Source organism: Schistocerca piceifrons, chromosome 4 (genome assembly GCF_021461385.2).
Source record: "Schistocerca piceifrons isolate TAMUIC-IGC-003096 chromosome 4, iqSchPice1.1, whole genome shotgun sequence".
Lineage (NCBI taxonomy): Eukaryota > Metazoa > Arthropoda > Insecta > Orthoptera > Acrididae > Schistocerca > Schistocerca piceifrons.
This window is the reverse complement of record NC_060141.1, coordinates 400870676-400888263: the sequence shown is the minus strand read 5'-3', so window position 1 is coordinate 400888263 and position 17588 is coordinate 400870676. Positions and strand designations below refer to the sequence as shown.

General features: G+C 37.6%; 1 protein-coding gene across 5 annotated transcripts in view; it reads left to right on the top strand.

Moving 5' to 3' along the window:
* Positions 1–17326, top strand: part of LOC124794648 (TGF-beta receptor type-1) — a 189102-nt gene extending 171776 nt beyond the window's left edge. For all 5 annotated transcript variants that reach the window (XM_047258167.1, XM_047258165.1, XM_047258170.1 and 2 more), the window contains 2 exons: positions 13942–14181; positions 14508–17326. In XM_047258167.1, coding sequence (XP_047114123.1) covers positions 13942–14181; positions 14508–14633 — 366 coding nt within the window. In that variant the 3' untranslated portion in view covers positions 14634–17326. The remainder of the gene's footprint in view (positions 1–13941; positions 14182–14507) is intronic.
* Positions 17327–17588: the final 262 nt, after the last annotated feature.

Sequence of the window (17588 nt, the reverse complement as noted above, 5' to 3'; positions counted from 1 at the left end):
TGCATATTGTTGAGTACTGGATGAGCAGGGCAGTGATTGACTAGGAGAATAATTTTTCATTTCTTTGACTTCACCGGAGAATCCCAGTTATGCAACTACTTTTCAAAAAGATCATCCAAGATTTTGCATTGCTTTCATTAAGTACAAATAGGGAGTGAATATTTTTAAAACATCTAGATTTTCTCGATTACCTGATCACCAAAAGCTTTTCTTTACATGATCCTGTTGTATTTTCAGCAACCATAACTGTGATCTTGTCTTAGACACTTTCCCACCCAAACACTGTCTGCCTTTAAACATCAGTATCTTATCTTGTATCATGTTGTATAACAATCAAGTTTCATCTGCACTGAATATATCATCTGGCTTTTAATCTTCACACAAAACATGTCACTTCTTAGATAGCTACCTGTCTGTCATGCCATCACATACACCAGCAGCTTCACCATAAATTTTCCTGGCAATAATATCATTCTGAGCTAAGAAACATTGTATCCAAGTTGAAGAACACTTAAAGTTTGGTTCTAATGGATCCATTGATTGGAACATTGTTTGATTTTTACTGCTTACACCATGTAAGTAAAGCTTCTATATCTTTGTGCTCAGATGATCTTGCCTGCTTGATTTTTAAAGAATTGTGTTTGAAAAGAGACACTATTTTCTCTCCGTCCTCCCAAATAGCAGAAATCGCGTAGTGTTAGACACCCAGTTCCTTCATGGCACTGGCATTTGTCGCCCCATTTTCTAACTGCCATATTACAAGTGACTTTTCTTCAATGTTAAGTACTTTACTCTCTTTTTTGTGACATCTTTAAAATGATGCTTGCATTGACTGTTTAGTACACATACTGATTTGAAACCAAGAAACTACAAAGAACAAGAGATTGAAAATAACCATTACATTACTGTTAGTAATTCCCAAAAGTGTAACAAACAAAAATTAATATTGGATGTGATATATTTCTCCAAAAACGTGATAACAAATGTGTCGTTTTATACGATAAGTCACAATAAGCAATGTTGTACTAAGTGATTTTTTAAATACACAGTGTGTCCAAGTTCCGTAAGGACTGCTTGTATGAAATTCCAAAGCAATGCTATCTCATGGCATCTTGTGGCATTACGATCCTTAATGTTTCAAATAATTCTGTGTAGAAAATGCCTGCAGCAGGCATCCTGGCTGCAAATGTAAACAGTACATTTCTGACATTTGTCAGAAAGTGGCAGTGGAGGAGTGGGGCTACATCAAGTTTTTAGAATCCTGCAGCATTTATGGCTGAGATTTCACCAAATTCGATTCAAATACAGAGACAGGGGTTCCTGGTTGCTTCCTCATGATGACACCCCAGGTCACAAAGCAAAGACTGTGCCCGAGATCTTCCAGCAAACGGATCATCGTCCTCTATTACCCACTGTAAGTGCTGGATTTGGTCCCAGCCAACTTATGGTTGTTCCTGAAATTGAAGTTGGCAATGAAACAACACACTAAGCCAAAATTATGGACACCCAAGAAAGTTGTACTACAGTACTAAATACAACTCCAAAAAGGACTTCAGTGACTGTTTCAGAACACTTTTAAAATTATTTCAGTTGTGTTTTGATTCATAGGGAGACTATTTTGAATAAATGCAGTGATTTTGTGAACATAATCCATGACGTTTAGTTTGCATAACCACAGTTCTAATGGAGCTGGGACGAATTGTATATAGCATTTACATAGGATTTAGATGGGACCATTAGATTCCGCTGATACAGCCAAAAGTCATTAAGAACTGTGTCATTATACTGTATCTACTCTGAGTAGTTAAAGTCATTACATTATGGCATTCATTAATTTTTGAAACAGATCTAGATAACAGGAAAAATTTCATGGCTTTACTGTTTGATCAAAAGTTGGTGCGTGTGAAGCTAAAAAGTCATTTATGAAAGAGTCATTTTCAGAAGCAGAATGGGGAGCGATCTGCATTACATTATGTTAAATTGTGGGTCAATAAACAAAACAACAAATGAAATTTGTTATTATGTAAACATTATAGAAAAACTTGCATTGAAAATTAATGGCAACATAGAATGTGAATAGGTTGGTAGTGGCGGGGGTGGTGGTGATGGTAGTGGTGGTGGTGATGGTGATGATGATGATGATGATGATAGGATGCTATCCAGAAGAGGTATGCAAAACCTTGAATTTACTGAAGAAAAAATAGAAAAAAGGTCTTAGTTCAGAAACACATTAAAAGCAATGCACAGTTCTCACCAGACACAAGTTGTTGTTGTTGTGGTCTTCAGTCCAGAGACTGGTTTGATGCAGCTCGCCATACAATTCTATCCTGTGCAAGCTTCTTCATATCAGAGTAACTACTGCAACCTACATCCTTCTGAATCTGTTTAGTGTATTCATGCCTTGGTCTCCCTCTATGATTTTTATCCTCCGCACTTCCCTCCAGTAGTAAATTGATAATCTCTTGATGCCTCAGAACATATCCTACCAACTGATCCCTTCTTCTAGTGAAGTTATGCCACAAGTTCCTCTTCTCTCCAAGTCTATTCAGTACCTCCTCATTAGTTACTTGATCTACCCATCTAATCTTCAGCATTCTTCTGTAGCACCACATTTTGAAAGCTTCTATTGTCTTCTTGTTTGAATTATTTATCATTCATGTTTCACTTCCATACATGGCTACACTCCGTACAAATACTTTCAGAATAGACTTCCTGATACTTAAATCTATACTCGATGCTAACAAATTTCTCTTCAAAAATGAAACAAATGAGCCCTTGGTCACAGTTTTTAATCTTATTGACCATGTTTCAACACTTCTAAGAGTGCCTTCATCAGAATTTAGACATACAAAGTGGTTTATAACATAATTACAAATTTATTGAAGAAATTTTTTTTAATATATAAAAAAGTGTAAATTAAATACTGACTAACGTACCAGACAGAGACAGTACTCACATGTCAAGTATAACATAAATAACAAGCCAAAAGGGCTTTAATCACAAAAATTCAAAAAGAATGTGTGAAGGCGAGCCTCTAAGGGCTGCTCATACCTGTACAGCCACAGGCAGGTGAAATATTGCATCATCCTTCAGGCATGCATCTGAGATAATATTATTTTGTCTCCAAGAGTTTCAGCTGATAACCTTAAAGCCATCTTCCAGGTCAATCATTGGCAGAATTTAAACCATTTGACACTATACTGTAGCATAAATGAGTGTTCAGCAGGGATAACATTGTTGGCGATAAGAGCATTAGTCATAGATAAAACTTACTGCTCAATCAAGACAAGTATTTGCAGCTCAAGAAATTACAGAAACCAGTCATTTCACAACTGCACTCTCAGAGAAATTTATTCTGGTTCTTCACTATGTGGCATTTCAGCAAGTGCCATCCATTTTAATAATAAACCACATAATTTGTAAGCACTATGGATTTACTGATACTACACTTGCTTTTATTCTTACTCACATAAACCATGAACCATGGTTTGGTTTGTTTGGGGGAGGAGACCAGTCAGCGAGGTCATTGGTCTCATCAGATGAGGGAAGGATGGGGAAGGAAGTCGGCCGTGCCCTTTCAAAGGAACCATCCTGGAATTTGCCAGGAGCGATTTAGGGAAATCATGGAAAACCTAAATCAGGATGACCGGACGCAGGATTGAACCGTCGTCCTCCTGAATGCGAGTCCAGTGTGCTAGCCACTGCGCCACCTCGCTCGGTCATGAACCATGGATCTTGCCATTGGTGGGGAGGCTTGCGTGCCTCAACGATACAGATAGCCGTACTGTAGGTGCAACCACAATGGAGGGGTATCTGTTGAGAGGCCAGACAAATGTGTGGTTCCTGAAGAGGGGCAGCAGCCTTTTCAGTAGTTGCAGTGGCAACAGTCTGGATGATTGACTGATCTGGCCTTGTAGCACTAACCAAAATGGCCTTGCTGTTCTGGTACTGCGAACTGCTGAAAGCAAGGGGAAACTACAGCCGTAATTTTTCCCCAGAGCATGCAGCTTTACTGTATGGTTAAATGATGATGGCGTCCTCTTGGGTAAAATATTCCGGAGGTAAAATAGCCCCCCCCATTCGTATCTCTGGGCGGGGACTACTCAAGAGGACGTCGTTATCAGGAGAAAGAAAACTGGCGTTCTACAGATCGGAGCGTGGAATGTCACATCCCTTAATTGGGCAGGTAGGGTAGAAAATTTAAAAAGGGAAATGGCTAGGTTAAAGTTAGATATAGTGGGAATTAGTGAAGTTCGGTGGCAGGAGGAACAAGACTTTTGGTCAGGTGAATACAGGGTTATAAATACAAAATCAAATAGGGGTAATGCAGGAGTAGGTTTAATAATGAATAAAAAAATAGGAGTATGGGTAAGCTGCTACAAACAGCATAGTGAACACATTATTGTGGCCAAGATAGACACGAAGTCCACGCCTACTACAGTAGTACAAGTTTATATGCCAACTAGCTCTGCAGATGACGAAGAAATTGATGAAATGTATGATCAGATAAAAGAAATTATTCAGGTAGTGAAGGGAGACGAAAATTTAATAGTCATGGGTGACTGGAATTCAAGAGTAGGAAAAGGGAGAGAAGGAAACATAGTAGGTGAATATAGATTGGGGCTAAGAAATGAAAGAGGAAGCCGCCTGGTAGAATTTTGCGCAGAGCATAACTTAATCATAGCTAACACTTGGTTTAAGAATCATGAAAGAAGGTTGTATACATGGAAGAACCCTGGAGATACTAAAAGGTATCAGATAGATTATATAATGGTAAGACAGAGATTTAGGAACCAGGTTTTAAATTGTAAGACATTTACAGGGGCAGATGTGGACTCTGACCACAATATGGGTTATGAACTGTAGATTAAAATTGAAGAAACTGCAAAAAGGTGGGAATCTAAGGAGATGGGACCTGGATAAACTGAAAGAACCAGAGGTTGTACAGAGTTTCAGGGAGAGCATAAGGGAACAATTGACAGGAATGGGGGAGAGAAATACAGTAGAAGAAGAATGGGTAGCTTTGAGGGATTAAATAGTGAGGCAGCAGAGGATCAAATAGGTAAAAGACGAGGGCTAGTAGAAACCCTTGGGTAACAGAAGAAATATTGAATTTAATTGATGAAAGGAGAAAATATAAAAATGCAGTAAATGAAGCAGGCAAAAAGGAATACAAACGTCTCAAAAATGATATCGACAGGAAGTGCAAAATGGCTAAGCAGGGATGGCTAGAGGACAAATGTCAGGATGTAGAGGCTTATCTCACTAGGGGTAAGATAGATACTGCCTGCAGGAAAATTAAAGAGACCTTTGCAGAAAGGAGAACCACTTGCATGAATATCAAGAGCTTTGAGGGAAACCCAGTCCTATTCAAAGAAGGGAAAGCAGAAAGGTGGAAGGAGTATATAGAGGGCCTATACAAGGGCGGTGTACTTGAGGACAATATTATGGAAATGGAAGAGGATGTGGATGAAGATGAAATGGGAGATATGATACTGCGTGAAGAGTTTGACAGAGCACTGAAAGACCTGAGTCAAAACAAGGCCCCCGGAGTAGACAACATTCTATTAGAACTACTGACAGCCTTGGAAGAGCCAGTCCTGACAAAACTCTACCATCTGATGAGCAAGATGTATGAGACAGGCGAAATTCCCTCCGACTTCAAGAAGAATATAATAATTCCAATCCCAAAGAAAGCAGGTGTTGACAGATGTGAAAATTACTGAACTATCAGTTTAATAAGTCACAGCTGCAAAATACTAACGCGAATGAAAAAACTGATAGAAGCCGACCTCGGGGGAGATCAGTTTGGATTCTGTAGAGATGTTGGAACACGTGAGGCAATACTGACCCTACGACTTATCTTAGAAGAAAGATTAAGGAAAGGCAAACCTACGTTTCTAGCATTTGTAGACTTAGAGAAAGCTTTTGACAATGTTGATTGGAATACTCTCTTTCAAATTCTGAAGGTGGCAGGGGTAAAATACAGAGATCGAAAGGCTATTTACAATTTGTACAGAAAGCAGATGGCATAAGAGTCGAGGGGTATGAAAGAGAAGCAGTGGTTGGGAAGAGAGTGAGTCAGGGTTGTAGCCTATCCCCGATGTTATTCAATCTGTATATAGAGCAAGCAGCAAAGGAGTTGGAAGAGCAGTTGGACAGAATGGACAGTGTCTTGAAAGGAGGGTATAAGATGAACATCAACAGAAGCAAAACGAGGATAATGGAATGTAGTCGAATTAAGTCAGGTGATGCTGAGGGAATTAGATTAGGAAATGTGACACTTAAAGTAGTAAAGGAGTTTTGCTATTTTGGGAGCAAAATAACTGATGATGGTCGAAGTAGAGAGGATATAAAATGTAGACTGGCAGTGGCAAGGAAAGCGTTTCTGAAGAAGAGAAATTTGTTAACATCAAGTATAGATTTAAATGTCAGGAAGTCGTTTCTGAAAGTATTTGTATGGAGTGTAGCCATCTATGGAAGTGAAACATGGACAATAAATAGTTTAGACAAGAAGAGAATAGAAGCTTTCGAAATGTGGTGCTACAGAAGAATGCTGAAGATTAGATGGGTAGATCACATAACTAATGAGGAGGTATTGAATAGAATTGGGGAGAAGAGGAGCTTGTGGCACAACTTGACTAGAAGAAGGGATCAGTTGGTAGGACATGTTCTGAGACATCGAGGGATCACCAATTTAGTATTGGAGGGTAGTGTGGAGGGTAAAAATCATAGAGGGAGACCAAGAGATGAATACACTAAGCAGATTCAGAAGGATGTAGGCTGCAGTAGGTACTGGGAGATGAACAAGCTTGCACAGGATAGAGTAGCATGGAGAGCTGCATCAAACCAGTCTCAGGACTGAAGACCACAACAACAGCAACATCAACAACAACAACAAGAACATGCTCCTGTTGTCAACAGTGTTCTATCTGGCACATGTGCATACTCTTAGTATTGTGTTACGTAGTTTAAATTCTGTCAGCAATTCACCTTGATAATGGCTGTAAGATTATCACCCAAAATGTCAGAAAAAAATAATGGTATCCCAGATGCAAACCTGAAAGATGATGAAATAAAAGATAAAGTCCACCATTATTAGAATGAAGATTGTTATGAAACATGAACAACTGACATTTAGTTGACCCAGAAGATTGTCTCCAGGAGAGAGACAAATTGTTGTCAACCTGTGTCCAACTGGAGCTTGACTAAGGAAGTCTATTTTTAAAACCTCTGTGAGATTCTTGGACCTGATTTTTGATGATCATAAATCAAACCAGCCCACTCAATAAAACCTTTGTTTGAATGCATAGTTGCATAATGTACAGATCAGCTCGTTCTTCCTATCTGAAGATCTTGGATGCAGTCCACCATTCAAGTATTAAATTAGCATAGACCCCTACCAAAGTACTCCCATACCTAGTCCTTGCAGAGAGGCTGGTGAGCTGCCAGTTACCATCTGACATGATCTCTTTATAGTACAACATGCATTCAACATGAGGTCTCTGCTCAAGTTTTAGCACTGAGTCTAACAATCCATGCAGTGAATGTTTGGTGCTTTCTGTATGAGCAAAGACATACATAGAGGAACTTGGCGTAGCAAATATTCCTGTTCTTAATCAGGGATGGAGCAAATACCATACGTGAATGATTGTCAGGTTCAGATTAAACTCTGACATGATGAAGCACAACAAGAAAATCCCTCCACCTGCTATTTTTGAAAAGATATTTTAACAGCATTTTGTCTGTTATTGCAAATGGTCAGTGGCTTTTACTGATTGTGTCATTGAATCTCATTTAGCAAGCCACTTTTCAGTGTACTATACATAGTTGTAGGTGATCTGCCAGGCACTGGAAAAGGTGAGATGTGAAGGTAGAGGGAATTTTCTTGTTTATGCTGACTCCATTTGTGCTATACTGGCTATTCAATAAGTGTACTGAGCAGTTAAGATAATTGAGATGATGCTGGAAACTATCTTTTACCTACAAAGACAGGGAAAGAAATGATAAAAGTGGTATTCTGCAGGTTATTTGGACACATTGGGATTGAGGGAAATGAGATAACTGACATAGCAGTGAAAGCAGCTTGTCAGGAAAACAACATGGTTCACTATAATGAAAAAGATCCTGCAAGAATGGAACTAATGATGAGTGAAGAGAATTTTTCAGCGTGACAAAAGCGCAGTCCTTCTGCAAATTTCAGTGCTGGACCATCAGCAAGTGTCAGTTTGTGAACCATTCAACAAAACATCATCAATATGGGCTTTCTACTTGTGTACAACTATATTGGGAATGGGCAATGATGGCTTTGCATCAAAATCAGCCCCATCCATCCAATAACTAAAATGAGGAAGGCTCAAGAAAAGGACAATGACTTACCATTTATCAAAAATATTCCCAAAGAATGACCTCGTGACAACTTTTCAGTGGACAAGCTCTTTTTCTAGTTCAATGACAGAAGAGAAACTTTAGGTGTTCTACAGACTACACAACATGATATCATCAAGCTTCTGCAGTTAAAATGACATTATACAGCTAGGCGAACTGAAAGGGAAGTAAAGTAAGACTGTTATGTAGAAGACTGAGAAGGTGAAATTAGTGATATCCAGCTGTGTAAAATGTTTAATCATGAATAAGAAATCAGGAAAGAAGGAAAGTTTCCTTCACCCATAATTCTAAGAGAATGAGCCACTATGTATTTATCACTGGACCACTTTTATCTACTCACAGAGTATACAACCACATCCCAAGTATCATTCATGCATTTACCAAGTTAACTTGTGAAAACTACAAAATGAGCAAAAACAGAGTTTGTAAGATTGGATTACAAAAACTAATTTTGGAACTCCAAGTAAGTGATTAGTTAGAGGGACTTATTTTGTATCTCAGAAATTCAAGGTGTTCTGCAGAATAGAAGAAATTGAACACATTTTAATAATGACAGGACTCTTTAGTGCCAGTGGGCAGATTGAAGGGACCAACACTTGTGTGGCTATGATCATTGCCAAACTTAACGTTGACAACTCTATTGAATGGCACAAAACAGCACCACCACTTCAACAAGGTGTGACGAATTGAGAAAGTATCATTTGAACGTTTGATGGAAGTTAAGATTCTCACATGGTCTGATCTTCACACTGCAAAATTATTGGAAGAAGCACTTATTAATTCATTTGAAGAAAGATGGAATGAAGTGAGAGAAGATACAAAATTCTGAACCAGTAAGGTGCAAGATGGACACACATAGGACCAAAATTAAAGCTGAGAGTGAAGACTCTTGCTCCCTAATTAAAAACAAAAGATAAATGAAACAATACACTTAATATTTGCTCAGAAGATGATAACTGCAAGGATACAGGCCTATGATGATGTGTGCCAAAGTAATGCAAACCTGACCAAGTAACTAGTCATCATCCAAGTTGGATAATTGTCATGACTGCTGCTTTTGGCATTTGGGCATGAGATTGAAAAGTTTTTCCTGCCAGCGTATCAAATAATAAGAGACCCAACAGATATGAACAACAGATGAATTACTTTAACAAATGCAACAACCAGTCACCTTTTTATACAGCTTTATTTATACTGAGAGATTTTTGCATTTTCACTCACCTTCAGTAAGTATATTACATTTATACCTTCATCAGTACCAAGCTTTTGTTGACTGCATTTTGAACACAGCAGCCACTCTGTGAAAAATAGTAATTCCTTTAGACTCCATGTTTTCTGAGTTGTATATTTATGGTAATTAATTGTTAAATGCATCAACTAACATTCTGTAACTTTATATGCATAGTACTCATGCTGTTTGCTTCACTCATGCATTGCCACATTCACATTATTGCCAGCTTATGTTTTCATTTATATTGGAAATTATTTCTAAAGTCAAGGTTGTGCATTTTGTTGAACAGAATCATTTAAGCTCAACATAATTTATTCTTACTTGTGCACATCCACAGATGGCATCCTAAATGATCACAGCTACCAAACAAAATGTTCCTAAGACATTTTCATAATACTGAGGCAACCTACACATTTAGTACAGTCCTGGGAAAAACATGATGATGACAACCAAACACATTACAAAAATAGATGTATATACGTGTGTACGAAGGTTGGAACTTAAATAGTGGCAATTATTTATTCACAACCAATACAAAAGAATTACATGTTTGTACCTGTTACTGTCCTTCAAATTAGTCACCAGTGTTGTGTAGAACCCATTGCCAGTGATGTGGAAAGCGTAGTGTACCATTAGCAGAGTCTGTTCTGTTGATGGTGCGAATGGAGCGGTCTACTGCCTGTCGAATCTCTGGAACAATTCTTGGAGTCATATCAAAGTTACAAGGACTTAAGTCCGGGGAGTATTGTGAATGGTTCAGTACTTCCCAGTCCCATCGACCGAACAGAGCCGCCACAGCTGGTGCTGTATGCGCCAGCGCATTGTCATGCAAAATGGTGGGTGGGTTGCACAGAAAGTGTCGCTGCTTCTTTTGCAAAGCTGGTCGCAGGTGATGCTCCAAAAACAAACAGTAATATGACTTAAGTCCTTGTGACTTTGATTTGATTCCGAAGATGAAGGAACCACTTCGTGGCATTTGCTTCAGAACTGTTCCAGAGATCTGAGGGGTAGTAGACCGCTCCATTTGTACCATCAACAGAACAGGCTCTGCAAACGATATACTACACCTTCCACATCGCTGGCAATGGGTTCTACACATAGCTGGTGACTACTTTGAAGGATGGTAGCAGGTACAAAAAAGTAACTCTTTTGTATCAGTTGTGAATAAATAGTTGCCACTATTTAAGTTCCAACTCTTGTATGTATGTATGTATGTACGTACGTACATATGTATGTATATATATAAGTTCCACATCCCCTCCTGAAACACTGGGCCAATTTCAACCAAACTTGGTACAAATAATCCTTACTGTCGGGCAACAATTGCTGTCGGTTGAGAAACCCCTGCCTATTATAGTTCAGGAGGTAACATCATAAACAACTAGATGTGTGAAAAACTGCCACATCGTGCTAACATTTAAAACTATTAATTCAGTGGTACTGACTCTATTCACAATAAATTTTGCTGACAGTATCCTTGCTGGCAGTAACCATGTATGCTGCTAAATGTGCCTACAAAATTATATCGTGGTACCACATTTAGTTTGGGAGATATGACATCATAAACTGCTGCATTGTGCATGATGTTTAAATTATTACTTCTTTCCTGCTAACTGTATTCACAGCACAGTTTACAGATGTGTCCACATATGGCGCTGAATATACCTATAAAATTATATCATCGTATGATACATAGATTAGGAAATATGACATCATAAACACTGAGCTGCATGAAAAAATTCTGTCTCATTCATGTTTAAATACATTTGTTCTCTACTTCTAAGACACAGCTACAGTTGAGTCAACTTCAGGAAATCCTTAACACCTGGCAATGCTTTTGACAGCTTTCAATTGCTAAGCACAAAAGGCTGTGTGCAAAAACAATAGTTGTTTATAGAGCTATGTGAATAGCCATTGCCGTAGAGATGTTTACAAAAACTGTGGATGCGTATTTCTTTGTATAGCTGTTTCATAATTTTGAAGGTGACCATCACAATTACATGGAAATGAAAGTTTTTTGATATTGCACTACAAACACAGTCCATTTGTTTGTTTTTGTATCTAATAGAAAATTGGCAGAATGAATACTCAGGCAATTCTGGGTTTGTCAACAGTTTGTCAGCTAGTGATGATGATAAATGAAAGATCGTAATTTTCTGTTCTCTTTCCAATTGTGGTGACATAGTAACTGTATATGAAGTAGGTCATTTTCCTTCCTGCTTTGTTTATTCTGAAATGTCATTCTAGTATGTTAATGTATAACTTTCATGGCTACATTGGCCTGTCCCATTGTAGCTTTCTTTTACCCTTTTAACCACTGTAACATCCTTATCAAACCATATGACATTCTCTGAGTGTTATCCTTACTTCAAGGTTCTTGCCCCTGTAATTGTTCACACTGTAAAATCTGCCCCACACAACCAGCCACTATCAGTCACTCCAGTCCTGCAAGTGGTAAATTGTATACCATAACAGACAGAGCAACAAGTACAACCACACATGTTGTGTACCAACTTCCATTTCTGAATGCATGAATGGATGTAGAAGAATTGTCCCATCTTGAGGACACCCAGTAGCCATTTGCTGACCATGCTGTGCAGCATGACTCAAGGAACCTAAATGCATGCTGTTTCGATCCTCCCACCTTATACTAGTTTTTCAAAACTCCAGAAATGAGAATTTGCTCTCCAACATACCCTCGCATTTTGTCAGCCTCTAGGATTTGACCTACATTAATGTACAATCACTCTTTTTTTATTTTCTCAGTACCTCCATTTTGTTTATAGATTTTAGTTACACTATTCATTTGCCTTCTTATTTTTCGTCCTCTACCTATCTTCTGCTTCTGACTCGGTCTGTATATAATCTCTTTACTGAAAACTGGTGAGTTGCCTACCAATATGCTATATTTGACATTCTCCTCTCTATGATGCCTCATGTTTAATTCTGTCTCCCTTTGTCCTCACAAAAGGCTTTTCCCTCTCACCCTGGGGTCTGAGTGCCCTACTGCTTATTTCTAACACTTCCCAATGATGTACCTCATTTCTCCCTGAGGAAGGAACGAACAGCAAGTTCCAAAAAGTTGCATTAGTGTTTTTGTTTTAAATGTGGTTATGGGCAATACAGAAATATCTGAATATCATTTTATTTGTAAAAGGAAAAGAGAGAAAGTGTTGATTTGTAGCAGAATATTGCAAGGAGCTATAAATAGTTAGTAAATTGAGAAGAGTCCATTGAAGAAGGTATTGAAGTCTTAAGAGGTAATAAAGTATCCAATCAAGAGATACATATAGCATACAAGGTAAACAATATGCAAAATAAAACAAGGTCTTAAGCATTTCTTGATTTTTAGAAACTTTTAGTATGGATATCAAAAATAAAATACTTTCTGCTCTTATTAATTTACAATTGGAAAGCACATAATTATGTATAAAAACGCATTGTTATGAATCAATAAAATCAACATATATCACTTCATTAATATGCCGTCTTGCAAGCAATCAATGGAACATGGAAAAAACTTCAGAATTCACTCCTTTGTATCTGCATTTGCATTTCTACTTTGTGCTTCTTTATAGTGACTTTGTTATATCACACACACCCTCCCCCACCTTCACGAATCATGCAGAGGAATGGCAACTGTTGATAAGTCTCCGTATGAGCTTGCATTTCTCTGAATTTACCATCATTGTCATTTTGTAAGATACATGCCAAGGAATAATATGTTGCTCCATATTCTTTGAATCTGTGCTCCTGAAATTTTAGCAATCAACCATACCACAATGCACAACTTACCTAATAACTGCCTTACCCCTAACCATTTTTATACGACTGCCACACATTAAAATATTCTTATGGCATACCTCCAGATATTTTGAATCCGTGTTTGTTACAAAGAGTAGTGATCGGTCTTTCCAACTATTTACAAACAACATTTTTTGCTGTTGTTATGCATCTATCTTGAACAGTAACATTTCCTCTGGGCATGACCGAATCTGTTTTTGCATGTGGTGATTTCTCCACATTGAGAACTACATACTATGTTCTTTTTGCCAGAAAGTCTTCAGTCCACCTTTAAAAGCTAATGCAGTATTTCATAAGATCATATTTTGTTCACCAGATGACAGTGTGGAACTACATTGATTGCCTTCTGAAATCCAAACAACATGGTATCAACTTTGGTGGTGCTCTCTTAGCATATGTATGCATTTTTTTCCTATTTGTATATTACATAATTAATTGTCGTGTGTGCATATGTAAAATTCTGCTTTGCTGGCCTTATAACTGTCTACAATTTTATGGTTTACTATTTCCATGTGCAGGTACTTGATGAACTAATAAATACAAACCATTTTGATTCCTTCAAACGAGCTGATGTCTATGCTTTGGGGCTGATATTCTGGGAAATAGCAAGGAGGTGTAATGTTGGGGGCATCTATGATGAATATCAGTTGCCATTTTATGACATGGTACCTTCAGACCCAACTATTGAAGAAATGAGGAAGGTTGTATGCATTGATCGACAAAGGCCGTCCATACCAAACAGATGGCAGTCAAATGAGGTAAGATAATGCAAATAAAATGTTTCCATCCTGTAGCAAATGAAGAGGTGTGTGTGTGCACGCACACACGCACATGTGCGCATGCGCATTTGCGTGCATGTGTGTGTACATGTGCGTGCGAGCGTGCGCATGCATGTGTACATGTGCATGAATGTGTGTGTGTGTGTGTGAGAGAGAGAGAGAGAGAGAGAGAGAGAGAGAGAGAGAGAGAGAGAGAGAGAGAGTGTACAAGTACAGGCTACCATAATGACATTTTTCCTTTTTGAAAAACAAGATGGTAGATTATTTCAATGACCTGTATTTACATGATTGGTTTCTGTCTACAGGCATTGCATGTCATGTCAAAACTTATGAAAGAATGTTGGTATCACAACGCAGCTGCTCGCCTGACTGCCTTGCGGATCAAAAAAACTCTTGCCAATCTTGGTGTGTCTGAAGATCTCAAAATTTAGGTCTTGTTGCAAATCAGTATGTCTCAAGGCAAACTTTTATATGTTTAATGTGTGGAGTGTGTCACATTGCTCTTGCTCAGAGGAGCGCCCTTCTAAAAGCAGCTTCAACAATTTTACAAATGACCATATTTCCGCTAGTCATTTTTTTATATACATGTAAATTTGATGAACTTTGTGTCATCAGAAGATGATGTAGTGAATGATTCTTTTTAGCCCTTCAACAAGTTTTGTTACAATTTATTTAAGACAGATGTTTTTTTTCATATAGTGTTTTACCTGTGAGTGCATAGAATTATAAAAATGTAGTTTTATTTTTGCACAGTGATATTGTCCACTGTATCATAATTCCAGCACTATGGAGTTTGAAAGTTCATCTCAAGGACATCGCAACCAACTCTAGTTTAATAATTGTTTATGATAATTTTAGCAGCTTATCATGTGAGATTAATTAGGAAATCTAAGTGTCTTGATCTTTTGTTTGCTGTGTCACATACTGTCTTATTGTTTAAATGGTGCTTTTTCTCTATTACACATTATCAGCCGACTGGTAATATTTCCTCTAGTTGCATCAATTTATGTTATGAAAAAGTGGCGTATTCGTGCCTGTCGAGACATAAGGTAGAAATCAGAGCAAGTGATTAGTACTGTTACAAAACGGACAAACACATAAAATGGAGCCAGTCACAAGTATAATGTTGCCTTCTTTCAACAAAGTGCGATTAATAATATGTTAAATTATGATGAAATTGTATTGAGAAACTCAGTCTGTAATCATGCAATACCAAACCAAAATTAGGAGGAAAACTAGTATTTCAGGAGAAAGGAATATTAATAAAGACAATATGTCTGTAGGGAAATACTGATATTTTTTAAAATCACGTTTCCAGACTAGCTGTTTTATCAGGTTTTACATTTTGTATAAATTTTGTCAGAGTTTTTCTATTTATGAAACTGAAGCAGATGTAATAACAATTTTGTACAGTCCTTAGACATGAGTTTTCTGTGCCACATGTATGTAAATATAACCAGAGATGTTTTGCATTGGAATTGTTAATAGAAATCTGGCCAATTTGGACAGAAAATATTAGCCACAAATTTATTTACCAATTGTGCACACCTATATAGTTGATGAAATGATGTTGAAGGGCTATGAAAGAAACATTCATTTCCAAAATTATAGAAATGAAGTAAGAAATATTTTTTTCAGTGTAAAACAAAATGTCAACATACAGTTTGGATATAAATTAAGTATATAAGGCAGCTAGAAACATTACTAGAACATTTGGCTATACTACAGTGGTAACAGTATCATTGTGATACATATTTTATTCCTTATCCTTCTCAGTAAGAATCTCACTGCAACTCAGAGTAGTCAAATCAAATCAAATCAAATCTTGCAATTGGGCACAAAAAACTTAAAACCCCATGTATAAAGTTAACATTTGGTCGGCTGGGATATTTAGTGTGTAATGCATCATGATAAATGTTTGCGATTCACTTCCACTATTTCACTCTCAGTAGTTACAGTAGCATACAGGGAGACCATAGAGACTCAGTTCCAAAGAGATCATTGACACTATTAATTTAATAATTTTGGTGATTTTTTTGTAAAAATACAAATTTTAATTTTTGAGATAATTCCTTTTAATATTTATCAGAAAGAGTTTGTGATATTTTTGTCTACTGTTGGAACTTCAGTTTGTCATGAGTAATTGTGGGTTGTGGGAGAAGGAGACAAACAAGATCAATTAAATTAATAACTATTTGTCTCATATAGTGGGCAGCCTGAATGTGATCTTATGTGATATCCCACACCCGTCTAGGCAAATACTGAGGCAGTTCACAATCTCCACTCAGAAAGATTGCACAACCGTTAAAACATGAAGAAGACACAACAGTTATCTGATTCACAGACAGAATGGCATTGTGTTAAATCTTAGTAAAACATTTTAGCAAGATAACATGAAGAGCTTCTTATGGAGCAATAACAAATCCGAAATTCACAGAAATTAAATAAATGATGTGAATTGTGCACCGCTAAAGGCTGGAGAAACATTGTTCAGTCAAATAGCCTTTGTAGAAATACAAGCTACATCCTTACAATGAGCTGTAAGACAAAACTGCTGAAAATATGTTTTTCTGTCTATTGATCACCTCTGGTATATAGTATATGACATAAAGGTTCACTAAACAATCCAAACAAATTTGGATGACATTTCAGAATGAATTCTTTTGGGGGCTAAAGAGCACATTGTAGATTTGTATGCTGAAGCAGTAGTTGTGCAACTGAAGAGTTTTAATTTTTTTGCTTCTGTTCTGAAATTTATATTGCTAGTGTGTGGCATAAGTTTTATAGGAAAAAAAATAAACACTAAACAGCTGTTTACAGATGCAGAGGTGAGTGAATTTCCATACATTGTCACTGGGAAATAGTCTGCTCCACAGATATTTTGACCAAAGGAGTAAAACTTTTAAAGTACCAGGACCAAGTGGGGCAGATTGTCAGTCACAGTGTGACTATGATTTTATACTTCCTATTCATCACAGACCTTGGACCCAATAGCTTTTTTAGTGTCTTCTGTTCAGGAAAATGTAATTCCTTCCTTTCTGTCCAGTGCTTCATATCCTGCTAGTGCCTGGTATGGACTGGTATTTTATGTCTCCAATCTCACAAAGAACCAACGATACCTGTATATAGGCTATTATTACTTAATTATAAGAGGGTCACCTCTCCCAAAGGCACCCCCCCCCCATCCCCCCCCCCTACCCCCCCCTTCCTCTGCCACCCCTTCTGCCTGCATCTATTGTTCACTTAATGGTTAAATGAGAGATCATTTTCCAAAGTTTTTATGTATTATGTATCTGAGGCAGGATATGGGAACCAGCCCAGCAATTTCCTTGGTAGATGTGGAAAACTGCTTAAAAATCACATCCAGACTGGCTGGCACATCAGCC